A 27026-nucleotide genomic window follows, 5' to 3' on the forward strand; every position below is an offset into this window, starting at 1 on the left:
GACATATACCAATTTATTAAGAGCAGTTATCTGAGAAATGGAACTCATGATAAGAGGCAGGAATGGTATGCAGGACAGATTTACATTATGCAATTCTATATTGACTTTTCCCCCCAACACATAGATTATGTATGTAAAAATTAAAGTTTCTAAAAATAAAAAATTGGGTGCTTACCCAGCATTCTGAGAATCCTTTATTCTATACAGAAGGCCTGTATTGCTCCTTAAGAGATCCAACTGGCCCTAAAGTTTTTTTTAACAGAAAATAACAATGAATTATTTTGGAGCTATTTTAAATCAGCCACAAATATTTTTAAAAAAATTTTTTTAAAATGTTTATTTATTCTTGAGGGAGAGACAGAGTGTGAGTTGGGGGGGGGGCAGAGAAAGAGGGACACACAGAATCTGAAGCAGGCTCCAGGTGAGCTGTCAGCACAGAGCCCAATGCGGGGCTTGAACCCATGAGCCATGAGATCATGATCTGAGACAAAGTTGGACGCCCAACAGACTGAGCCACCCAGGTACCCCTAAATCAACCACAAATGTTAATGTATTCTTTAAAATTTTACACAAGCCAAAACATCCTGCCTTACAGTTATTTGTTAGTTCCTCACTCGAGACTTCAGTCTTTGCTTACAGATCACATGTAATATATTTTTAAAAACTTAGTGCTTTATGTCATCATTTTCCAAATTATTAACACCTAACAATTTCTTATATGCCGGTGTCCTGGCTTGTTTATATGAGCAATGCATAAAGAATTTTAAACAAGCAGCTTTAGAATAATAAATAAAAATCCATATTCAAATTCAAATAAATTCAATGAGTATATATAATATAAACATAAACAATTTATATAACTAAAAAGTTCAAATAAAGGCTAACATGCATAAATCTATAGCATGATGATTAAAATTTATAAAATAAATAGTGACATTTATTGATCTGTGTGATTTCTGTTGTATTATATGAAAATTAGAAAGGTCAACCAATGAATAAAAGATGCAATAGTTTTGGTTTTATAGAACAAATCAAAAGTAAAGCATGTCTGACATGCTTTTGAAATGCCTTGGGTGTGAACTTTGGAGCACACAGAAGGCCAGATCATTGGACTTGTGGCAGTCTGGGGAATCCATGGCCAGGAGAGGCCCCATCTCTGTACATTAAGACTGGGATGACACATGACTTGGAAACAGGTTTACATACAGACGAAAAGCAATAACCTCCCTCCCTGAACCCCATTAAATAGCAAAATCGAACCAGAAAGTTCCATTTGGAGGTTTAATTCAGCCTCTGAACATTTCCTGAAAACTCATACTGTGATACATGTCTGAGGGGACAAACATGAATTCTAAAGAGAATCACACAGCTAATGTCAATACTATCTCATTGGCGTCAACACAGAGGTAAGTTAAGGGTGGAAAGGATGCTCAGAGAAGCAGCTTTGGCCCAACCTGGGGTGGGAGGGGTGGTTTCAGGGAAGCTTTCTGGGAGACAATAGCAGAGCTGAGTCTTGAAGGAGAATGAGGAGTTAGTCTGTGAAGAAAGGGAAGAAGGGCCTTCTAACCAGTGAAGACAATGGACCTGAGGCATGATGTGGCAGGGAACCAAAAATAATCTGTTCCCCTGAAACCTAACTTTTGAGGCAGAGTGGGTGAAGAAGGTAGGGGCTTGGTGCGGTGAACCCAGGAGTGTGGACTTGAATCTGTAGTGTTGAGAGGATTGTGGGTCACAAATGACTTGGTCAGATCTGTATTAAAGACAGATCAAGGGGCACCTGGGTGTCTCGGTCAGTTAAGCATCTTGATCTTAGTTAAGGTCTTGATCTCAGGGTGTTGAGTTCAAGCCCTGTGTTGGGCTCTGTGCAGGGTGGGAAGCCTACTTAAAAAAAAGAAAAATCAGGCTGGCTGTACTGAGGCAGATGGAGCCAGGAGAGCCAGTTAGAATATACTGTCATAGCCCAGGACGAAGCCAAGAACCTGACATATGCAGGACATGCAGGAATGGAAATGAGGGAACAAATCTGAGAGCGTTTATAAGCTAAAATCAGTAATCCTTTGTGATTTACTAATAATTATTCCCTTAAGACATCCTGGCTCCACCACTGCTCACAATCTATAGACCATAGGCCTGGCAGTAGATGGGGCTGCAAAGATGGAGACAGAGAGGCAGGTACTGAGGATTTTCAGACAACACAAAGGGCTGAAAGAGTAGTCAGAAGACAAAAACAGTCTCCATTGCTACAACCTTCAGCATCCTTTCACTATCCCTCTGGAGCTGAGTCCTTCACCACGGTGAACTGATCAGAAATCACCAGAACCTTATAAGACAGGGGTGAGCAACCTGGCCCACTGCTCGTTTTTATAAATAAGGTTTTACTGGAATGCAGCCATGCTCATGTGTTTATGAATGGGTTCATGGCTACTTCCCTGAAGAGTTGAGTAGTTATGACAGAAACCACATGGCCCGCAAAGCCTACAATGCATACTATCTGGCACTTTCTAGAAAAAGTCTTCCAGCCATTGAAGATGGTGATTTAACAGAATGTTCATCTGTTCTCAAATTTCCATATGGGTCCTTAGTGTAGAAATCTTTTACTCAATTTCTACTACAACCAAACTGAAATGCTTTCAAGACATGGGAGTTTTGATAATGGAGAAATGGAAGGAGAGATAGGCAGATTTAGAGGATGGGCGCCCCAAGCTGGGGTGTTTTGGGACATTAGGTGGGGTGTTTTAGGACATTCCCAGGAGAAGAGAAGAGGTAAGAGCAGGTAGAAGGGCTTCTTTGAAAAACCCCACTGCAGTGTGACTGGACTCAGTCCTGCCCACTGAAATGCTCAGAGTGAGGAGTGAGAGTGACGAGTGAGACTGGACACCGAAACCTTAAGGAACCAACTCTGTGCTAACCTGCAGAAAAACCAGACGGGGCATATTTCATAGGGAATGGCCCAACACCAACAGCAGGAAGCAAACAGAAAGTAAGAGCAGACTAGGCCTATGTGCCCTGTGTACCACAACGACAATTAGGTTAACAAAGACAACAGTTAACACAGAATATATTTATTTCATTCAACTTGCAAAAGGATGTGTAATTATTTCTTTATTTCTTCTTTCCTCAGTTCAGGTAGTCTGAGCTGTTTCCTGGTCTGGTGTCTTAACCTAACACACTTTCGAATGGTTTCACATCTACATAACAGGAAGTAATGACAGTCATAACACATAAATAATTACATCAACTAGTGAATTTGCCTTACCATGGACAGCAGTCTATTGATGGCCACTGCCCGCTGCTGGGCTTCTATATGAGGCATTTCATTCTGAATTACTTGGTCTGTGATTCCATGAGGGAACTGGTGGCATAATTCTATAATCCTAGGAACAAAGGCAATGATGATATTTTTCATGTTTTGACCTATTTCAAGAGGCAGTGGGAGAAAAATACAAGCAGAATAGTTTGAAACTGTAATTTTTTTTTCATTTGGCAGATGATCTAGGTTTCTATGACGGTTGTGAATCAAAGCATGTTGGAAATTGAGCAAGATAAAGTACACGTTTACATTATTACTATTATTTAAGAGATTGTTTCTTTTCCTCACTAGTATTAACTTTAAATTAGAACAAAAGTCAAATGAAAACACACATAAAATATGTTAAAGCTGAGGCTTCAATTTTCTCAGGCAGAACAACTATGACAAAGTTAATATGCAGTGCGTTGGGCAGTCATAGTCTCCAAGGAGGCAAATCTGATACGACCGGTGGGAAGACAAAATTTGTTATGCCAATTAACCACAACTCGGCCTTCTCTTGAATTATCCACACCAAACAAAAATCAACCCAACTGTCCACCTTGTCATAGGATCATCATACGTGTTTTCATTAAGTTTGAGAAAGTCAAGATCTTCAAAACTAAAAATATAAAATTAGGAGACGCTTTAGGTGACCTAAAATCTTGACTTAAATACTGTACTGAAACCATTTGTCTTAATGTTCCTTCAAAAATCCAAAATGCACCCTAACTTTGCCCAAACGTTGTGCTCCCTTAGTGACAAGTGCGATCCTGGATCAGCGTATGTATCCACAAGTACTACGAGAAAAACGCCAAGTCCTCGCTGGGCGTCGATCACCACATCATCACAACTTTCCGAACAGCACCGGGGAATGATCAGATACCTAAAGTTGCAAACTGTCAAACTCGCCCAGAACTTCTTACGAAGTCTGCGGTCCAGGGATGGGAAGGAGGCTCCAAGTCCCACGATCCCCTTCCTGCGCACGCGGTTATCTACCAAGGGTCCCCGTAGAAGGGGTCCGCCTGCCCAAACGGCTGGCCGCCTGAGGGGGGCTCCAGAGCGAGGAAGGAGCCTCACTCACTGGTTTACCTGTTTTCTATTTCGACGGGATCCGCGTCGGGCGGCTGAACCTTCACCTTCACCTCAGCCATCACTGCCCAGTTCCCGGCCCCCCGCGGGAAGAGATGCAAGGAGTCGCCTTTTACCCAGCTAGGGAACGGGAAAACCGGTGAAAGACAGTGCCGGGCTTGGGCGAGGGGCCTTCTTCCTCGTGTCGCAGCCGGTCCTTACTTGTTCTGTCGGCTTGAGGTGGCCAAGCCGCGCCTGATTCACTGTCTTACCCGCACCGCTACATCTTATTCTTGTTTTTCAGAAGGTCAAAGCCTGTCGGACCAACGAGCCTGGTTCCCTCACTCTGTGTTGGGATGCCACCTCGGAGCACTTTCCAACCTCTGTGAAGGCATATTCTCAGAGACCTGCAGTAAAGCCTTTAGGAAAGGCGCGCGAGACCGGTCCCAGTCTCCGGGCCCAGCGGCAGGGGCGGGGCTGGTTGCTAGGAAGTCATTTTCCGCCAATCACCTGCCCAGCGCTCAGTGGGAGGGGCGCGGCTCGCAGCGTCTGTGGAAACATGGGATGCAGCAGAGGAGAGGCCAAGAGGCGGTGAGAGGTGGGTTGCCTGACCGGGGACGGTGGCGGTGCTTCGGGGATCCCAATCCGGGTTCTGGTGATCGGAGGAAGAGAGGGAGCAGGAGAAGGGCCTCTCACTCCAGCCGAAAGGAAGCGGGCGTTCCTATCTGCCCCTGATGGACAGGGACGGGGACCGGACGGGGTTCCGGATCCGGTAGGCGAAGGGGCGGACTTGATGGAAGGATTTGATGGGTGAGGGGTGCTCTTGACCCTACACTGCCATTTGGGCCTATCATGGTGGTCTGCTTCTTGATCCTCTTCACTCACTGGGCTTGGGGCCCAGTGGCCTCCCCAGCCTCCCAAGGGTAGCTCCTACTTGCTGCGGGTGTAATTCCCTTCTCTCTGTCTCTCTCTCTCTCTCTCTGCTGTGGGTGTTATTCCCATCTATCTGTCTATCTATCTGTCCATCTATCTATCTTCCCATCTATATAAATATATATATTAATTAAAATTATAATTAAAATAGTTGAAAATTTAGTACATATAGATAGATAACATAGATATCCTATGGGTGTATATATAATATACATGGGTGTATATATAATATACATGGGTGTATATATAATATACATATGTGTATATATATATATAGGAGGCTATTACTCTAAAATAGCCTGTAGAGTCTATTGGTCTAAAATTGGTATCTGCAATTTATATTCGTAGCCTTTGACCTGGAAATATCCAACCAGGCATTAATTTCAGTTCCTAATTTTAGTTATCTAAATTTTGGGAATATAGTCTGTGACAAAATTCAAGCCACAGGCTGTTCAGAGCAGCATTATTTAGAATTACCAACCAAAGCTAAGAAGAAATTAGTAATAGCCTAAATGCCCAAGCACAGAATGATAAGATTATATAAGTATGTGGAAAACTGTAAATAATAGAGTGAGAGTGCAAGGAGCATACTATAAAAATGTAATGAACATATAGATTATAACTGAACAAGACTATGAATCCATAACCGTTGAAATTTAAGGGGCACCTGGATGGCTCAGTCTTGAATGTCCCACCCTTGGGTTCCACTCAGGTCATGATCCCACCATCATGGTATGAAGCCCAGGATTGGGTTCTGTGCTGAGCGTGGAACCTGCTTAAGATTTCTCTCTCTCTCTCTGTCTCTCTCCCTCCCTCCCCCCACCTCTTTCTAAAAAAAAAGTCATTGAAATTTGAAAAGGCCACATAGAGATATAAATGGTTTTTGTATTACAGTGAGGGTTGTTTTTCCCCTGTATATCCTTTACGTGTTCAGAATCATACTCCCTCCCACAGAAAAAGATTGGTAAGTCCTCCATACTTGTACTTAACTGTTTATATACTGTATAACAGACAGAGTAGGAGACTTTTTAAAAGTTCATTTATTTATTTTGTGAGAGAGAGAAAGAGAGATAGAACATGAGCAGAAGAGGGGCAGAGAAGGAGAGAGAGAATCTCAATGAGGCTCCATGCTAACAGCTTGGGGCTCGATCTCACCAATGGTGAGATCATTACCTGGGTGGAAATCAAGAGACAGACACTTAACCAACTGAGCCACCCAGGTGCCCCTAGAATGGGAGACTTTTTGTTTTTTGCTCACTGTTTATAACTGTTCCAGCTTCCTTTCAGCTGAGGCACGATACTCTGCCATCCTTCTAAAATTTCTTTGCAGCTTTCAAATGCAAGAACCACTTGGTAACAACAGCAGGGTCTCGAACGTGGAGCTTCCCCAAGGGAGTTGGCTCTAAATTAACATTTCATGCTGCATACAGAGTTACTCTGTTCTGCTTGTGTGATGACTTGCCCTGAACACCAAGAGAGGTGGCACCTTAATAAGAGGTGGGAAAGGGTGATAATGATCTAGGGGGAGCTCAGATCAGATCATTAGTAATGGTCTTTGTTCTGATGTTACAGTAGTCTCCTCTTGTCTGCAGTTTGCTTTTCATGGTTTCTCTTATGTGAAGTCAACTCGGGCCTGGATGCAGATGATCCTTTTTCTGATGGCAGAAGGTCAGTAGTAGCCTAAGGCTATATCACAGTGTCTATGTCACTCATCTCACTTCATCTCATCATGTAGGCACTTTATATCTCCCATCATCACAAGAAAGGTGAGTATAGTACAATAAGGTATTTTGAGGGAGACCACATTCACATAACTTTTATTACAGTATGTTGTTGTAATTGTTCTATCTTATTACTGTTGTAGTTAATCCCTTACTGTGCCTAATTTATAAATTAAACTCTATCATGAGTATGTATAAATGGGAAAAAACAGCATACATAGGGTTTGGCACTATTCATGGTATTATGAATCCACTGGGGTCTTGAACATTTCCCCCATGGAGAAGGGAGGGACTACTGTACTCATTTAATTTGTTCATTTAAAATAATTCCATCCCCCATCCCACTTGTTTGTGCTCTTTTCCCAGAAATGAGTAAGTATTTAGATAGTTAAAATCCCACACAAGAACCTCAACAGAAAAAGTACATCTGAAACAATACTGGTTGGAATTAAAAGTGAAATAATATTTTTAGGTAGTATTCTCTTTAGTTTTTACTAGTTTTGCTGTATTTAAACAAAGTGCTTCTCTTTAACTTTTGTATTCAAATATAGGTGCCTATTGGAATTTATTTTCATCCCGCGTTTTTAATGTAAGGTGGGAAAATGACTGCTGGTTCAGTGTGTGTCCCTCAGATCATACCATTGCGAGTGCCTCCGCCTGGAAAAGCCAACCATGAAATTGATAACAATACACTTTTGGAAATGAAATCGGGTAAGAATCGAATGTACTTGAAATCATGTAAAATAGCATTGCCATATTCCTTATGTTCATCTGGTTGTTGAATTCTCACTTTGCATGCTTTCTACAATTAGGACCCTGGGGATTTTGTACAAGTTCCAGAAGTTGCAATAGTGTTGCACTCGGTGGTTTATGGAGTTGTATGTATTTAAATTAAAACCGTTAGCTTTGGGGCACCTGGGTGGGTCAGTCGGTTGTGTGTCTGACTCATGATTTCAGCTCAGGTCCTGATCTCATAGTTCTTGGGGTTGAGCCCTACATCAGGCTCTGTGCTGGCAGCATGGAGCCTGCTTGGGATTCTCTCTTTTCCTCTCTCTCAGCCCCTCCCCCGACTTCCACGTGCATGCTCTCTCTTCCTCAAAACAAACAAACAAACAAGCATTTAAAAATAAACAAGTAAAATGGTTAACTTTGACCAACCTTTCATTTGTATCAGTACACAGTTGCAGCAATGCCTTGACTCACATTAGCCAAAGATGTCCTGGTTCTTCTCCAGACTTCCTTAGGATTGTCATTATTTTGCCAGGATAATAAAGTTTACCTTAGTAGGTTTTGCAGTCAGGCATATTGGAGATTAAATCCTGACTTTGACAACTTCTAGTGATGCATTACTTAGCCTTTCTGAGTCTCCGTTTTTTCATTGCTAGATAGTGAGAATATTATCTGCCATTTAGAGTTGACGTGTTATGTGAGATGCCAAACTAAATCATAACTATTATTACAGAAATAAAGCAGTGAATACATTTCCTGGTAATGATAATGATAGGAATGTATATATATGCATATACAGGGACTCATGTATATATGTATATGTCTGCATACATAGATATATAATTAACATAAGGAGAATTTAAGGCTATGTTTTTAATTTGAGAGAGAGAGAGAGCACATGAGTCAGGGGAGAGGGGCGGAGGGAGAAAGTGAGAATCTTAAGCAGGCACCATGCTCAGCACAGAGCCCAATACAGGGCTTGATCCCACAATCCTGGGATCACGACTCAAGCCAAAATCAAGAGTCAGATGCTCAATGAATTGAGACACCCAGGCATCCCTTTCTTCTTCTTCTTTTTAAAAGTAATCTCTGTGCCCAATGTGGGGCTTGAACTCACCACCTTGAGATCAAGAGTTGCATGCTGGGGCTCCTGGGGATTCTCTCTCTCTCTCTCTCTCTTTCTCTCTGCCCCACCCCCACTCATGCCTACATGCTCTCACTCTCTCTCAAAATAAATAAACATAAAAAAAAAAAAAAGAGTTGCATGCTCTACCAGCTGAGCCAGCCAGGTGCCCTGGGAAAGTTTTACAGATAAAACACATAAGTAAATACTTGCTTTAAAAGGTTTTCAAATTCCAATTATATATTTCAATGAATAATGTGTAAAAACAATTTTCTATATTTTATGGTGACTCCTGTTCTTCCTAGTCAAATTCCAACTAAGGATATTTTATAATATACTACATCTTCCTTTATATATTTTCTTAATGTTTATTTTTGAGAGAGAGAGAGTGTGTGAGCAAGGGTGGGATAGAGAGGGAGAAACAGAATACAAAGGAGGCTCCAGGCTCTGAGCTGTCATTAGAGACCCTGACATAGGGCCCGAGCTCATGAACCTTGAGATTATGACCTGTGCGGAAGTCAGATGCTCAACTGACTGAGCCACCCAGGTGCCCCTATATTTCCCTTTGTCTTAAAAGCTAGTATTGGGGAGTGATAGGCACTTGTTGGGATGAGCACTGGGTGTTATATAGAAACCAACTTGACAATAAACTATGAAAGAAAAAAATAAAAATAGAAGCACATTAAAAAAACTGAAATGAATATAACTACATATAGGTATATACACACACTTATGATGCTTTTAACAGAGAAGAGCAGTGCATTTTAGTTTGGATAGTATTTCAGCTTAAAGTAAATAAAAATATTCTCTGAATTCTGAAAAAAAAACCTAGTATTTTTAAAAATTCTGAAGCTAAAATACAGCTTTTTTTTTAAAAGTTCATTCTGAGAAAGAGAGCAAGTGGGCGAGAGCAAGAGTGGGGGAGGGGAGGGGCAGAGAGACAGGAAGAGAATCCCAAGCAGGCTCCATACTGTCAGTGCCAGAGCCCAGTGAGGGGCTAGATCTCAGAAGCCATGAGATCATGACCTGAGCCAAGATCAAGAGTCCATCACTTAACCACCTGAGCCACCTAAGTGCCCCCAAAATACAAATTTTATTTATTTGTTAAAATTTTTTATTTATATAAATTATTTATTANAATACAAATTTTAATAAATGTGTCCATAGCACTTGGGAAAAGATGGATGATTATCGATAAATGATGATATGATGATATGACTGATAGAGGATCCAAATTCCCTAATATTTAAAATGTTTAAATGTTTAATAAATAAAGAGGTTGTACAATTTAATAACAAAAAGAATAATAACCCAATAGAAAAGTGGGCAAAGATGTGAAAGGACATTTTATAGGAAAGGAAATATAAATATCTTTTAAACACACAGGAATGTGCTTCTACCCATCCCTTTCCTTATTTGCTAAGCAGACCTTGTCCCCTGCTTTACTTATGCCATTGGATTTAATCACCCCTTGCTATCACGTATATACTTGTTTGTTTACCGTTTGTGTGTCTTTCGTAAAATAGAGGCTCTGTGAGAGCAGGGGACCTTGGTCACTGGTTACCACCCATCACCACACAGTTACAATTTTTTTCTTATGGTGAGAATGTTCAGGATCTCCTCTCTTAGCAACTGTTTTTGACCTTTTGAACTTTGAATTCTATGAATGTATGACCTTTAAAATTTTTCCAAGAAGTGTAGGAATCATTTACCAAGTCCAAATAAAATAGAATAATAGCATTTCTGAAGCAATGCTCAAAAAATAAAAAATCAGCTTCTGCTTTCTAAATGGGTATTGTGGTCTTAAAATGAGCCCTACTCGTATCGATGTCTTATTGGAGTGGCACGATAGCAAAGAGATTCAAGAGCACGGGCTATGGATCCAATGTAGCCCAACTGAAACCACAACTCTGCTGTTGTTGTTGTTTTTTTAATGTTTTTTTTAATTTATATCTGAGAGAGAGAGAGACAGCATGAGCAGGAGAGGGTCAAAGAGAGAGGGAGATAAAGAATCTGAAGCAGGCTCCAGGCTCTGAGCTGGCTGTCAGCACAGAGCCCGACGCCGGGCTTGAACCCACTAACTGTGAGATCGTGACCTGAGCTGAAGTTGGACGCTCAACCAACTGAGCCACCCAGGTGCCCCAACTCTGCTGTTATTGGATGACTTTCTTAGCTTCCCTGGGACTCAGTTTCCTCATCTATAAAGTGGGCCTAAAATGGGACCTGTCACATAGGGTTGTACACATGCAATGAGCTAATTCACATAAAACACAGTGCCTGGCACAGAGAAACAACTCAATTATTGTTAGTTATTCATTCCTATAATGTATTTAAAAATCTCATTAATTAACTGACCCACAGACATTATTCAGCAACTTTCCTACTTTTGTGTTAATTAGTTACCCTGCTTTGGGTTTTTCAGACACCCCGGATGTCAACATATATTATACACTGGATGGCAGCAAACCTGAATTTCTAAAGAGAATTGGTTATGGTGAAAACAATACATTCAAGTATACAAAGCCTATTACTCTGCCTGATGGAAAAATACAAGTTAAAGCTATTGCAGTCTCTAAGTAAGTTAAGAGCATGGCGATTAAAATAACTTGTAATATAATGACATTGTGTTTTAATTTTATTTATTTCTTCCTATGAGAATAAGTGTTGTATTAGAAGGGCACTAAAGAGAAAGGTATTTTAATTTCAACATATATCTATAACTTTTGTGTTTTGTTTGTCTTTTACTGAGATAGACTGTAAAGTGTATGAATCACAAGAGTACAGCTAGGTGAGGTGCTATGTATATTAATGTATATTAACACTTTCTTTTCTTTTATAAATTGTCTTTTATGTTTATTTTTATTTTTGAGAGACAGAGAGACAGAGCATGAGTGGCGGAGGGGTAGAGAGGGAGGGAGACACAGAATCCGAAGCAGGCTCCAGGCTCTGAGCTGTCTGCACAGAGCCAGCTGCAGGGCTCAAACTCAAGGACCTAAGCCGAAGCTGGTGCTTAACCGACTGAGCCACCCAGGCGCTCCAACTTTTCAATTCCATGTTGAGATTTTGGGAAGGAAGAGCCTTTTCAGGGTTTGGGAGCTTTGGAGTGGTTGATAGGGCTTTGAAGAAAATATTGGTTTTAGTGGATGCTTCTTTTATTCCATAGGACACAGCCTACAACCTCCACCATCATTCTCTATTCTGTTTTGTATTGACTTCATTGGCCTTCATGGTGACTGCCATTGTAATCTGTGGGACATTAGCTCCTTTATCCCTTTCTTTGTCCTTTCTTTCCTACTCAAGGACTTTTTCTAGTTTTCAAATATAGAAACACCACTTAATTTGGAAACTATGTGTTGTAGAGAAAAAAACCTCAAATGCTTTGCAAGTCTGTGTGTCTGTGATAGAAAAATTATACTGCACAGTAAGACAGGTTTAGCCACATTTTTGAAACACTTGTAAAGCCCCAAATCAATACCTGGATTTGCAAGGGTGCTTTAAGAAAGTTTCTCCAGGCTCCCCCTGATGGCTGAGCTACTGCATGGCTTTTGGAGAGCTACAAATTATACAAAGATGACTGCTTTGGCGTTTGGAAATTTAAAAAAGAATACAGTAAAAACAAAACGAAAACCCTCCTACACGTTATTATTCTTTATTAAAGATTGGAAAAAATTGGATTTTTTCACTTGCCAAACAACTTCTGTCAAAACAAGTCATCTCAATTATCATTAAAAACTTAACAAGCAGGGGCATCTGGGTGACTCAGCCAGTTAGGCACCTGATTTGTGGTTTTGGCTCATGTCATGATTTTGCGGTTTGTAGGACTGAGCCCCATGTAACACTCTGTGCTATCAGTGCAGAGCCTGCTTGGGATTCTCTGTCTGTCCCTCCCCCACTCACCCTCTTTCTCCCTCTCTCTCAAAATAAATAAATATCTAAAAAAATTAACAAGCAAAAAAAAAGAAGAAAAAAGAAAAAAAATCAACAAGCAAAATACTCTGGTGCCTGATGCTGTAAGGCAGCCCCTTTTATAAATTGCAGGTAGTAGTGACATGAAGTAATAATTACTAACTATGTAATTCAGAGGAGTTAATACAGCTTCCAAAAGAGTGTAAATGAAGGTCATTCTTTATGCCTCTCCCCATCTTGCTCTGTGCTCACTTCACCATCTGTTCTGAATGCGCTGTTAGTATTTCAGGTGTACTCAGCTCAGGGAAGGTATTTATACAAAAATGATTTTGCTTCTTCAAGACAGAAAAGAAATTATACTGCTTCATCTAAGCAGAGCCTGATGTACCTAGGTTTTTTCTAGGTACTTAAGGTAATTAATTTCTTAATAAAGAGAAAAGGATTTGAAAGGAGAGTGTTAACAAAGGCCACTAACATTTTAAGAGGAAACATTATGGGGGCGCCTGGGTAGCTCAGTCAGTTAAGAGTGTGACTGACTCAGGTCATGATCTTGTGGTCTGTGAGAATCCGTTTGAGCCCCGTGTCGGGCTGTGTGCTGACAGTAAAAAGAGGAAAAACTATGGTCATGAAGATTTGAGTGATAAGGAAAAATATTTATGATGTAAGTGAAAATGAATTAGGGTGTAAGAGTGCACTATAGCATTTTAACACTGTTTGGAACTGCATCGGGACAGAACTGGAGAAGGGCAATGACCAGAGGTGAGTGAGCGGTAGACAAAGAGGGCTCATTGCATGGGGGCAGCCATCTCCTTCCTTGAGCCAGACTGCCAGGGCCACTGTGGATGTCTTTGTTTCAAAAAGGCCAGGTTGAGGGGCAGCCCCAGTCCATTTCTGTCCCAGCTCAGTTTGCAAACGGCACTGACATGTAATTCTTCTCTACTGTAAGCTTTCTATTTAGTTTGCTTCTCATGATTAAGTTATTTGAGAATGAACACGCAAGCCACATGTTAGCATTCATTGCCTCTGGTGATTTAGTCCCTTTTTGTGTTGTTATTGTTCTTGATAATTTTTATAGCTTCCAAAATTTAACAGTGAGCACTGCGTCTGTAATACACAGAAATAACACAGCATCTCCAAAACCCTCATGGGACCGGTGCTTCTCCGGCTTGGCTGCTGAATCAGTTGGCTATTGCTATATAACAAACCACCCTGACACTTAGTGGTCTTAGAAGAACCATCATTTGTTTGCTCATTATTCTGTGGATCAGCATTTTGGTGTGCATTCACGGGGTAATTGTCCTGCTGTCTTTGCCTGAGGTCACTGACATGGCCGCAGTACTTTGGTCTCACCTTAAGCTGAGTAGTCTAAGAAAGCTTGAGTCACGTTTTTGGAGGTTGATGCAAGTGGTTGGCTGAGCCTTGTGTCTCCAGTTGGGTAACCTGAGTTTTTTTCACTCAGTTCCAAAAGCTGTAAGAGAAAGGGCAAGCCCTAATGTGCAGATGTTTTCCTAGTCTCTGTTTGTGTCATATTTTTTTTAATGTTTTGTTTATTTTTGAGAGAGCAATAGAGACCACATGAGCAGGGGAGGGTCAGAGAGAGAGGGAGACACAGAATCTGAAGACAGGCTCCAGGCGCTGAGCTGGCTGTCAGCACAGAGCCCGACGCGGGGCTCGAACCCATGAACCATGAGATCATGACCTGAGCTGAAGTCAGACGCTCAACTGACTGAGCCACTCAGGCGCCCCTGTGTCGTATTTGTTAATGTTTCATTGACCAAAGTAAGTCATGTGGCAACACTCAAAGTCAATGTGTGAGGGGATACTACAAGGGCACCAGGGCATGCAGATAGATAAGGCATAGTGTCTCAGGGACTGTTGTTGTGACAGTCTACCACAGGTTCCCGTCAGAATCACCTAGGGAGTTCTGCAGAATCTCCATGCCCAGGTCACACACTCCAGACCAACTAAATAACAATCTGTTGGGGGTGAGACCCAGGCATCAGTATTTTTAAAGTTTCCTGATGATGCTAATATGCAACCAAGGGTGGCAACTGACACATTAATGGGGAAAAGCGTTTCCATTTAGAGAGATTTGACCAATACAACTTTTTTGAAATACAGTAAAACCTTGGATTGTGAGTAACTTGCTCTGCAGGTGTTCCGCAAGACGAGCAAACATTTCTAATAAATTTTAACTTGATGAATGAGTGATAGCTTGCAGTAAAAGTAGTATGTGATATGGTATGTCACATGATCACAACTGAGCCAATGATTCTTGAAATTCACTTTGATATACAAGTGCTTTGGATTACAAGCATGTTTCCAGAATGAATTATGCTCACAAACCAAGGTTTTTCATATATGATATGTATATATGACACACACATATTTATATACTTAATCTTTATTTATTTTTGACAGGTAGAGAGAGAGTGTGTGCAAGTGGTGAAGGGGCAGAGGGTAGACAGAGGATCTGAGGCAGGCTCTGCACTGACAGCAGAGAGCCAGATATGGGGCTCGAACTCACAAATCATGAGATTATGACCTGAGCCAAAGTTGGAGGTCTAACTGACTGAGCCACCCAGGCACCTATGAAATACATTTTTATTAAAGTGTGATATCCTAGAATAAAATAAAAGGATATATATGCTTTCATGTGTCCATATATATGTGCATGAATTTTCACATCACAGCATGGTCAATAAAGAACACAGGGGAAGAGAAGGGGCTGGGAGCTTGGGGATATTTCAGCAAGCAGGTGTGGGTTTTAGGTTTTTAGTTTTATTTATCTATTTGAGAGAGGAGGGGGAAGGGCTGAGGGAGAGGGAGAGAGAGAGAATCCCAAGCAAGCTATGCATGTCATCACAGAGCCTGACATGGGGTTGGAACCGATGAACTGTGAGATCATGACCTGAGCTGTAATCAAGAGACAGACACTTAACTGACTGAGCCATCCAGGTGCCCCAGGTTTTAGATTTTAATGATGCATAATGATGGTCTAGTCCAGGGTCTATAAAGTTTCTGACATCTGTCTTCTTTATTTTTTATTATTTAAAAAATGTTTTAAAATGTTTATTTAGTTTTGAGAGAGAGAGACAGTGAGAGCTAGGGAGGGGCAGAGAGAGAGGGAGGGAGAGAGACACAGAATCTGAAACAGGTTCCAGGCTCTGAGCTGTCAGCACACAGCCCGATGCAGGTCTTGAACTCACGAACTGTGAGATCATGACCTGAGCCAAAGTTGGACACTTAATCAACTGAGCCACCCAGGCACCCTTGTCTTGCTTCTTTAAAAGCCACCTTTATGGTCAGGAAATTCCTGTCTTTGATATCATCATTGTTTGAGAATGAATTTGGGTGGTTCTCCCTTCTTTGTCAGTTACCTTATATGGTGGTTAAGATAAATCGACCTGTGCTGAGATAATAGTTGTCTTGAACTGAAGATATGTAATTGGGGGAGTCAGAGCCCCTGAGAAAAACCATTTTTTTCCATGAGGGACTTACCAGTTTTACAACAACAGAATAAACCATGTCAAACATGGCCCAGCAATTGCACTCTTGTATATGCCTCCAAGAGAAATGAAAACATGTCCACATGAAAACTGCTGTGTGCCAGTCTCAGCCCATCAGTAGCCAGTGTTGTGACTGGATTGGCCCTTATGATTCGTTCTTTTCTTTCTTTCTTTCTTTCTTTCTTTCTTTCTTTCTCTCTTTCTTTCTTTCTTTCTCTCTTTCTTTCTTTCTTTCTCTCTTTCTTTCTTTCTTTCTCTCTTTCTTTCTTTCTTTCTCTCTTTCTTTCTTTCTTTCTCTTCCTTCCTCCCTCCCTCGCTCCCTTCCTTTCTTTCTTTCCTTTCTTTCCTTTCCTTTCTTTCCTTTCTTTCCTTCCTTTCTTTCATTTATTTTGAGAGAGAGAGAGAGAGCATGCAGCATGATTGTGAACTGAGGAGGGGCAGAAGGAGACAGAGAGAGAGAATCCCAAGCAAGGCTTGATGGGGCTGGAGGTGGGGCTTGAGCACATGAACCAGAAGATCAGGACCTGAACCAACTGGGTCACCCAGCGCCCTCTTGTGGTTCTTATCATGATTGCAAGATGTCCTCACCAGGAAGCCTCAGGAAACTCTGAGACCAGTTCTATTGCTTATAGGTCTTGGAAATTACAGAGCATACCTGGGACCATGCAGCAAAGTCACCAGTGGAAAAAGTGAGAGAGAATGCGTGGTCCTAGGGTTCTGCTTTTATTGGGGCTGAGGATGGGGGCCTAAAGCCTCTTGGACTCACTCTATTGGTGAGTTTAAAGCATAAAAGCCGGGGGGCACCTGGATGGCTCTGTTGATTAAGCATCTGACTTTGGCTCAGGTTATGATCTTGCGGTCCGTGAGTCCAGCCCCACGTCAGGCTCTGTGCTGACAGATCACAGCATGGAGCCTGCTTCGGATTCTGTGTCTTCCTCTCTGCCTCTCTCCTGCTTGCAGTCTGTCTCTCTCTCTTTAAAAAAAAAAATTTTTTTAAACTCATAAAGTGGGAATTCTAAGCTCAGGAAGAGAAAAAACAAGTGGTTCAAATGGTAGTTATGGAAACCAAGCAAGATCTCTAAAATAAAGGAGCTTCAGGACCTGGAATTGAGGGGTGTGGAGGGGCTGGGGGGGTGGCGGCCTGCTTCTTTATCAAGTGGTATGGCTGGCATTGTATTTATTCAAGATAACTGTCTTTGAAGTGGATCCCTTTTTTTTTTTTTAATGTTTTTTTATTTCTAGGAGACAGAGAGAGAGACAGCGTGAGCAGGGGGGGGTCAGGGAGAGAGGGGGTCACAGACTGAAACAGGCTCCAGGCTCTGAGCTGGCAGTCAGCACAGAGCCCGACACGGGGCTCGAACCCATGAACCGTGAGATCATGACCTAAGCGAAAGTCGGACGCTTAACCAACTAAGCCACCCAGGCACCCCTAAGTGGATCCCTTTTTGAAGTGGATCCCTTTTTGAAGTGGATCCCTTTTTGATGTGGATCCCTTGACAATTGGAACTTAAATCAGGCATTTGTATTACAAAAAAGGGAAAACCTAACTGTCAGGGCTGACACTGCAAAAACTTATGTGTGAATGCCCATAGCATTATTCATAACAACCCCCAACTGGGAAAAATCCAAATGACCATCAGGTGGGGAATGGGTAAACAAACTGTGATGCCTTCATACCATGGAATACCATTCAGTAATAAAATGAACAAACTACTGATACTTGCAGCTACAGAAAAATAATTAAAAGAAGCCAGACATATAAGACTATATTTGTGTGGTGAAATTCATTTTATTGCTTAAAAATGTTTTTAATGATTAGAATATATATTTTGAGAGAGAGAGAGAGAATGAGCAGGGGAAGAGCAGAGAGAGAGGGAGAGAAAGAAAGTATTCCAAGTAGGCTCCGTGCTGGCAGCAGAGAGCCCAATGTGGGGCTTGAACCCACAAACTGTTCAGATGACCCGAACTGAAACTAAGAGTCAAGTGCTTAAACCAAGTGAAATTCATTTTAAATATCTGAAAAAGGTAAAACTATAGAGATAGGAAGCAGATCAGTGGCTACCTGGGGTAGGAGTTGGTAGTAAGGAGTGACTTCAAACAGGCACAAGGGAATTTTTGGGGAGTGATGGAAGTGTTCTAAAACCAGATAGTGGTGATGGATGCACAAATGTATAAGTTTGCTAAATATCCTCAAATCGTATACTTAAAATAGGTAAATTTTATCTCATGTAAATGATACCTCAGTAAAGCTGTTTTAAAAAATTAAGAGGAGCACCTGGGTGGCTCTATCAGTTGAGTGTCTGACCCTTGATTTTGGCTCAGATCATGATCCCAGGGTTGTGGGATGGAGCCCTGTGGCAGGCTGTGCACTGAGTGTGGAGCCTGCTTGAGATTCTTGCTCTCTCCCTCTGCCCCTCTCCCCTGCTTGCACTTCCTCTCTCTCTTTCTAAAAAATAAAAATAAAGTAAAAAATTAAGAGTCTAGGCAAGCTGCTGGTGCTGAGATGCAGTCACCACAAGTTTTTAGTTATGGGCACCTCTACGTTGCTTTCTCGTGGAACTTCTATTGTATCTGAGAGGAACACAATGAATCATGAAATGTTATGCATAAATTGGAAAAATGCTAGTATGGAAGGAATTAAAATCTGCCAGAGCAGATGCTACCATGACTCACGTGGAATGGTATGTGGGTAAGAAATATTTTATTTATTAATTTTTTAAAAATGTTTATTTATTTTGAGAGAGAGAGATAGAGATAGAACACAAGCAGGGGAGGGGCAGAGAGAGAGGGAGACACAGAATCTGAGGCAGGCTCCAGGCCCAGAGCTGTCAGGACAGAGCCCAACACAGAGGCTTGAACTCATGAACCTGAAGATCATGACCTGAGCCGAAGTCTGACACTTAACTGACTGAGCTGCCTTGGCACCCCAAGAAAGCATTTTAGACTTCCAGCTGAGCTAATCTTTCATTTCACTCTAGTCCAGCTGATATCTGACCAGGTGAGAGATGACAAATGAGAGCTACCCAGCTGAGCCTGGCTAACCCAGAGTTTGTATGTGAAGACACTATGTTTGGAGTGCTTTGTTATGCAGCAGTAGATAATCTAAATGAGAACAGGGTGAGGAAGGACTATAGAAGAAGTTGTTTTGGTTTCTCCAATTTAAAATCTAATAACCTTAGTAGTGAGACCAAGGAACTTAATAGCATTCTTTTAATTGTTAGCCATCTTTTCTTTGAAGCTTTATGTAACACAGAGACTCTTTCTATTTTGAATAACTTTCAGGGACCGCAGACAGAGTGGCATTGTAACAAAGGTGTTTCAGGTGGGCTACGAACCACCAAATACAGTCTCTTCTGAAGACAATGTTGAAAATGTTCTCAAAGATTCTTCAAAGCAGGCAAGTAATGAACCTGTAACACTTTCAGATAGTCACTACATTCTTGGTTCCTTCTTTCTCAGTGATCCCATCTTCTCTTGCATTTCGTAACCTGTGCTCACACATCTTATAATTGAGGTCAGTAGCTGCCATTGCAAAGTGATTTCCCTCCTGTTGGTCAGTCCATCCTGCACGTGTTTCATCCTGCACATTAGACATTCCTACCCAGCATCACGGCCCATGCTCCAGTGTCTTCATGGACCCCCCGCTTCCCTATTGAAGAAAGCAGAAACCTTTAGCCTGGCATCCCAAGTGATCAGTCTCTCTTCAGTCATCCATTCTTGCTCTGTGACTCGTCCCTGTCTATATGCCAGCCAAACTAGACACTGTATGCTGTGTGCTATCACTGCTCCCCTGGCATCCAGGCCTTCTCCTGTTATACAGTGCTTTGAATATGTGATTCCTTTGCTTGTTGTCTGTCTTCTCCATGCAGTGTAAATTTCAAGGTGCCAGAGAGCTTGTCTGCCATACTCATTGCCTTGCATAGAGGTGGGCGGGAGAAGGCAGTGAGTATACATTTGTTGAACAGATACATCAGACTGGTAGAAACCCTCTGTGCCCATAGCTGTCTGTTATGTTGAAATCTTCATCTCAGAAAAGCTCAAAGCCTCCCCTCTCTGGAAAGTGAACTAGACTTATCTACAAGGATGTTTGAAACTTCATTCCCTGGGCTGTGGGCATCGGTGAGATACATCCAAGGGCCAGAGGATGGGCTAACCCATGGGAAGGCAACCAGCCAACAAGTCTCAGTCATGGAGGTCTTGATGGGGATGACTGGAAGTCTGTGAGGGACTCCCTTCTGCCCAAGGATGGACCAGCGCCTATAGATGTGGCTGTGGGAGCAGAGCAATGGGTGCAGGTATAGTGTGGGGCTCAAGTATGATCAGGGCAGGGACCTACTGTGGGCAGCGGCATCCAGCAGAGGCTGAGCCTACATGCATCAGCAGGTGCTCAGGCTTGAATCAGGCATAAGGGACTGGGTCCATGGAGAAGAAAGTTCATGGAGAAGAGTATAAGGACTGAGTATGGGCAGGTAGTGTACTTAAGTCCTATCTTGGTTTGACCCCACCCTTTATTTGCCTCCTGGATCTGGTGATCCCTTTGTTATTCCCCAGACTGCCATGATTATGACATCCTGCCTTCATGTCCTGCTGCCAGCTCCTGGTCTTGGCTGCTTGACTGCTGGGCCCTTACCAACCAGACGTGCTGTCAGCCAAGGGCCCAGATACAAAGCTGTGTGTTTTCAAAGTAAAGTGAAACAGATGTTACTATGTAAAAACCACTGTAAACCCTTTCAAGTAAGAAGTACATGCTATGACACTGTCTCCACCTGGCAACTTTTAATTTTCACATTCTAAATGGGTGTAATCAAGTGACTGACATGCTATCTCTTCATTCTTAGGAACTGAAAAATGGCTTTGTTGGGTCAAAACTACAGAAGAAATGTAAGGATGCTGAAAATAAACGGGGTTGGAATGTTAACCTTAGAAAGTCTCCAGGTATGACATGGCAGGACGAAGGTAAGGTTTAGAATTGTAAGCCACCAAACAAGTTCACTGCTGGTTTTCTTGTGTGCAGAGAGGTTAGAATAAGAAACAGTGGAATAGAAAAGTAAGCTATAATCTGAGTCTTAGTGCCGTACTTACTAACAGTTTAAGAGCAAGAGGGCTAATCCAAGAGTCCAACAAAGTGAGATTTGTTGACCCATTGCAATGAGGGAGACCACACCACAGAGGAACCATAGGGCATCTCACCACATAAAGGAAAAGACACAGTTATAAGGTTAGCAGCACAGGTGGAGTTTGGGAAGCAGAATTTTGAAAGACTTGAAGCAATGCAGGGCCAGGTGTAAGGTGCTCACTATCAAGCATGGATTGTAAAGAGAACCAGGGTTTTCTTCACCTTGGAAACTGCAAAAATAAATATGGAATGCTGTGTTCCGAGACCCTTCTCTGATGCTCTGCACCGGGGTTGGAAATTGAGGCTGCTTCTCTGGTCCAAGTGACTTACGTCTTCTAGGCAAGAGTCAGAGGTTTCATTCTTGCTGATAGGATTTCAGTCAGCAAAGTTTCTGATTATCTCTGGTTTCAGAACACAAGGTTTCTCAGCAAGTAAGAAATACTCAAAAAAGGCAGGGGGGCTGTTATGACATTTTACAGCTGCAGTGTGTCCTTGGGAGGAGTAATGTTTCCTGCTAACCTTGGCATTGGATTTATCTATTTTCTCAGCTTGATGTGGAATGTTGTAGAATGTAGCAGGGCAGATTTTTATTTTCCGAGTCCAAGCGAGTGTTTTGTTTCCCCAGTGCTTGTTCACTGAGTGGGGGCTTCTCTATATAGTTGCTACGTCTAGTTAAAGATGTGATGACAGTGGTTGCTTAAAAGGTTTTCAACTATAAAGACATATTTGCATGATTACATATATAATTACAGATGTTCACAGAATGATTGTTTTTTAAATAATTGTAGACCTTGAGGAAGGTGAAAGAACTGACTCCAAAACATGGAAAGATCTCCATTTCTCAGAGAGTCCACGGGAAATCCCACCTTTCCATGAAGAATCGGGTTCTAGACCACCCACCCGCCAGTCTCAGGTAACTTCTAAAGAAAATCTTTAGGGTACTAAATACCACCTATATTCTTTTTTTTATTTTAATTTTTTATTTATATTTGAGAGAGAGAGAGCTCACGCGTGAGTGTGTGCAAATGGGGGAGGGGCAGAGGGAAGGAGACATAATCCGAAGCAGGCCCCAGGCTCTGGGCTGTCAGCACAGAGTCAAACGCAGGGCAGGAACTCACCAGCTGTGAGATCATGACCTGAGCCGAAGTCGGATGCTTAACCTACTGAGCCACCCAGATGCCCACTCTCTTTTTTTTGTGAAAAATTTTTAATGTTCATTTATATTTGAGAGAGTATACGTCCATATTCTTAATCTTCCCATGAAATACTTTTAAGGCAGTGTCCCCAGCCTTCTCACCATGTGCCAGTCACTGTTTTAGTTCTGGCAATACCGTGTTGGACAAGAAAGGTCCCTGTACTCAGGAGCTTACATTATATTGGGGGTGGGGGCAGGCAGATAATAAACATGTAAGTCATCAAACAAAAATGTTTAAATAGTGATAAATGTCATGAAAAAGATAAAGTTGGGTAATGGAATAGAGCAGTGGTTCTCAAAGTGCGGCCCCACAGACCAGCAGCATCAGCATCACATGGAAGCTTATTAAAAATGCAGATCCTCAGCTTCTGCACAGCCAAGGAAACAACCCAGAAAACTAATAGGCAACCAACGGAATGGGAAAAGATAGTTGCAAATGACATATCGGATAAAGGGTTAATATCCAGAATCTATAAGGAACTCACCAAACTACACGCCCGAAAAACAAACAACCCAGTGAAGAAATGGGCAGAAGATATGAACAGACACTTCTCCAAAGAGGACATCCAGATGGCCAACAGACACATGAAACGATGCTCAGCATCCCTCCTCATCAGGGAAATACAAATCAAAACCACACTGAGATACCACCTCACGCCAGTCAGAGTGGCTAAAATGAGCAAATCAGAGAACTCTAGATGCTGGCGAGGATGTGGAGAAACGGGCACCCTCCTACACTGTTGGTGGGAATGTAAACTGGTACAGCCCCTCTGGAAAACAGTGTGGAGGTTCCTCAGGAAACTAACAATAGAACTCCCCTATGACCCAGCAATAGCACTGCTAGGAATTTACCCAAGGGATACAGAAATGCTGAGGCATAGGAGCACATGTACCCCAATGTTCATAGCAGCACTCTCCACAATAGCTAAAACATGGAAAGAGCCTGAGTGTCCATCAACAGACAAATGGACCAAGAAGATGTGGTTTATCTATACCATGGAATACTACATGGCAATGAGAAACAATGAAATCTGGCCATGTGTAGCAACATGGATGGACCTTGAGGGTGTTATGCTGAGCGAAATAAGTCAGGCAGAGAAGGACAAATATCATATGTTTGCACGTATAGGAGGATTAGGAGGAACTTGACGGAGGAACAAGGGGGAGAAAAAGGGGGGAAATGGTGGGGGAAAGGGAGAAAGGCAAACCATGAGAGACTCTCGAATGCTGACAAAGACTGAGGACTGAAGGATGTGGGGGGGAGGAGGGATGGGCATGGAGGAGGGCACTTGTGGGGATAAGCACTGAGTGTTATGTGGAAACTAATTTGAAAATAAACTATTTGTAAAAAAAAAAAAAAAAATGCAGATCCTCAGGCCCCAGCCCAGATCTGCAGAATGTGAAGATTCCAGCATTTTGAACCCCCTAAAAACTAGGAACATTAGGGACATATTTGGGGAATTTGACTGGAATTCAGAGGAGCAAGGGGAGCAGAAAAGGACCACAAAATATTTATCTTCCACTTTTTTTACTTCATCGGTAAGAGACTCTTGTCAGCATTCCAGCTCAATCCCACCGGAAACTTACTTCAGCAAACATCAGAATGAATGAGGGGCGCTTGGGTGGCTTAGTCGGTTAACTGTCCGACTTTCACTTAGGTCATGATCTCATGGTTTGTGGGTTCGAGCCCCACGTCGGGCTCTGTGCTGACTGCCAGCTCAGAGCCTGGAGCCTGTTTCAGTCTGTGACTCCCTCTCTCTCTGACCCTCCCCTGCTCACGCTGTCTCTCTCTCTCTCCTAGAAATAAAACATTAAAAAAAAATTTAAAAAAAAATGAATGATGCCAGTGGGGATTACAACATGTCCACAACCACCAGGGAGACAAGATGTCTCTGAACTAAGCACTGACCTAGGGATGCCAGCGGGGGCTAGGCAGCAGAGTAAATTCATGGTACATCCTGCGTGGGAGATAAATGACAGCCTACACTAGGGTGTAGTTTCAGGGCATAAGAGTTGGGGGTTCTCTTGCAACGTGGAATGCCTCAGTCAGTTAATGGGTTATCTCTACTCAGCTTCAGCCAACTATTAACAAGGAGGCTTACGGGCTCAGTGTTGCCACATCTCATGATTTTGCAAGAAAAGCCAGAAACCTGCCTCTTTATGTGTAAATGTTAACAGTTAAATCATACTTTGAAACACCATGTGGACCAATATATCTGGATCAAATGGAACTCAATGGCAGGCCAGATTTAGCCAGTAGACCACCACTTTTTGGCATCAGGCCTGTGCCCTGTTGGATCTGACACAAAAGCAACTCAAAACCTCTGACTGCTCCCTGTTGCCTGCAGCACAAATTGTGGCTTCCTCAGCTCTGCCCACTGGGATTGTGGTGGACAGGGACCCTACTGGGGTCAGGTAGGCCTAGGTACATGAGATAATTCACATCCTGTTGACGTGACCTCAAGCAGGCGACTCAACCCTCATCATCTTCATCTCAAAAATGGGGATTATATGTGCCTCTTTGCGAGGCACTCAGATGGACACAATGTCATTTCTTTCATATTTGTACCAAAATGCATGACTGAATCCCATCATGAGGAAACATCAGACAAAACCAAATTGAAGGAAATTCTACAAATTAAATGGCCTGTTACTCTTTAAACATGTCAAGGTCATGAAAGGTAAAGACAGACTGAGGAACAATTCCATATTAAAGGAGACAAAAGACACATGACCACTAAGTGCAAAGCGTGACACTGGACTGGATCCTAAACCAGGAAAAAAATAAATCTATAGCTGTGAAGGACATCATTGGCATGAACAATGACATTTGAAGACCTGGGGATTAGATCATAGTATTGGGTAGCTGTTAACTTTTTCTGGTTTTGATAATTGCATTGTTGTGTGAGAGGACATCATTGTTCTTAGGACATGCACACTGAAGTATGCAGGGGCAGAGGGGCATTGTACCCACCGTCCATTCTCACAAGATTCAGAGAGAGATAGAGAAGGGAAGGACACCAGGCAAAATGTTAACATGAAACACTGGTCAAGCTGGGTATGCAGGAGTTATTTGTACCCTCCCTGCACCTTTTCTGTAAGTTTGAAATGATGTCAAAAGACACTATTAGGAACATTTAAAAAATGGGGATAATACTACCCACCTCATAAGGTCATTGTGAAATGTCAAGGAAATATGGCCACAAAATGCCATTTTAGTAGTGTCAGGCCCTCCTTAAGTGATAGCTTCTCCCATCCATCCACATTCTTTCTCCAGCCACTCAGACCTCTAACCCATGTGGGGCTGAACACTGCCCTGCCACTGTGCGTTTGCAAGTGGGTTTCTTCTGCTTGGGATTCCCATTGTCCTTGTTTGTGTCCATTTGACAAACCTTCCTTTACTCTCCTAGGCCCAGCTCAGATGTTAGCATCCTGGGATGCCCTGTCCTCTGGAGCAACCGAATGTGATTATGTTCTCCTCTGGGGTTCCGTGGGACTCCACACACACATGCATACTATACAGTGTTTCAGTATTTTGTGTATACACCAGTTCAGGTCCTGGAGGGTAGGGACCATGTAACATTTATTTCTCCCCCTTTCTGTGTCAAACATAGATCCTGTTACAAAGGAATGCTCAGATAAAAGTATATCGAAATGAGTTAAATGTTTTTGGATAGCAGCAGACAGTTGCTGCATATGTTCTTTTAGGTGAATCTCTGAATTTCCTAAGGACCTCAAAAGATTTTTGAGAAAAATGGAGGTCAACTTAGGTTTTTAAATTCTAAACTCTGGTCTGCCTGATGATTAATTCAGATAAGCTCTTGTTTTTAATGAAATGTACATATCTAATTATAATAGCACTTTGATATTTTTAATGTTGGTTACTTGGGGTAATCAGTACTTAATGTTTTTCCTGTCATGGTTTTTCAAAGATGGGTACTAAATATGATAAGACAGCCCATTAAAATGAATTTTTAATGAAATTTTACTATACTGTAGCTTTTACCATATATGTATCCTTAATTGTAGTTCCCTAGTTTTGCACACATAACTGGCCAGAAGAGTTTGACAAGCACAGAGATCATGAGAATTCAAAGAGAGACAGACTTTCTCAAGTAAGTATCACATTTTCTTTACTATTTCTTAAATACTACTGAGACATATTGTCAAAAAACTTAAGGATGAGATATAAGAATGGTGTTTGCTCACCCAACTGTCCTTCATTACATTTTTACAAAATGTGTTTTTAAGGGAGAGAAAGTATGAGTGGGGGAGGAGCAGAGAAAAAGGGAGAGAGAGAGAATCCCAAGCAGGCTCCACACTGTCAGTGCCAAGCCCAAAGCGGGACTTGAATCCTCAAACCATGAGATCATGAGTTGAAGTCAGATGCTTACCTGACTGTGTCACCCCAGTGCCCCAGAGTTTTACAAATTTAAA

General features: G+C 42.1%; 2 protein-coding genes across 18 annotated transcripts in view; one reads left to right on the top strand and one right to left on the bottom strand.

Moving 5' to 3' along the window:
• POLR3F (RNA polymerase III subunit F) overlaps positions 1–4741 on the bottom strand; it is a 15503-nt gene extending 10762 nt beyond the window's left edge. For 2 of the 4 annotated variants that reach the window (XM_077750171.1, XM_077750170.1), the window contains exons 1-3: positions 4379–4741; positions 3257–3374; positions 176–243 (exon numbers count right to left, since the gene is read on the bottom strand). In XM_077750171.1, coding sequence (XP_077606297.1) covers positions 176–243; positions 3257–3374; positions 4379–4440 — 248 coding nt within the window. In that variant the 5' untranslated portion in view covers positions 4441–4741. The remainder of the gene's footprint in view (positions 1–175; positions 244–3256; positions 3375–4378) is intronic. The other 2 variants (XM_077750172.1, XM_077750173.1) reach the window with 2 other exon arrangements.
• Positions 4742–4890: 149 nt separating this feature from the next.
• Positions 4891–27026, top strand: part of DZANK1 (double zinc ribbon and ankyrin repeat domains 1) — a 77889-nt gene continuing 55753 nt past the window's right edge. For 7 of the 14 annotated variants that reach the window (XR_013331602.1, XM_077750186.1, XM_077750193.1 and 4 more), the window contains exons 1-8: positions 4891–4955; positions 6883–6958; positions 7563–7722; positions 11286–11439; positions 19561–19675; positions 21117–21234; positions 22183–22307; positions 26619–26704. Coding sequence is in view for 13 of the 14 variants with exons in the window: in XM_077750186.1 (XP_077606312.1) it covers positions 7614–7722; positions 11286–11439; positions 19561–19675; positions 21117–21234; positions 22183–22307; positions 26619–26704 (707 nt within the window). In the remaining variant the exon portion in view is untranslated. The other 7 variants (XM_077750191.1, XM_077750195.1, XM_077750192.1 and 4 more) reach the window with 4 other exon arrangements.

This window comes from Crocuta crocuta, unplaced genomic scaffold (assembly GCF_008692635.1).
Source record: "Crocuta crocuta isolate KB4526 unplaced genomic scaffold, BGI_CrCroc_1.0 scaffold209, whole genome shotgun sequence".
Classification (NCBI taxonomy): domain Eukaryota; kingdom Metazoa; phylum Chordata; class Mammalia; order Carnivora; family Hyaenidae; genus Crocuta; species Crocuta crocuta.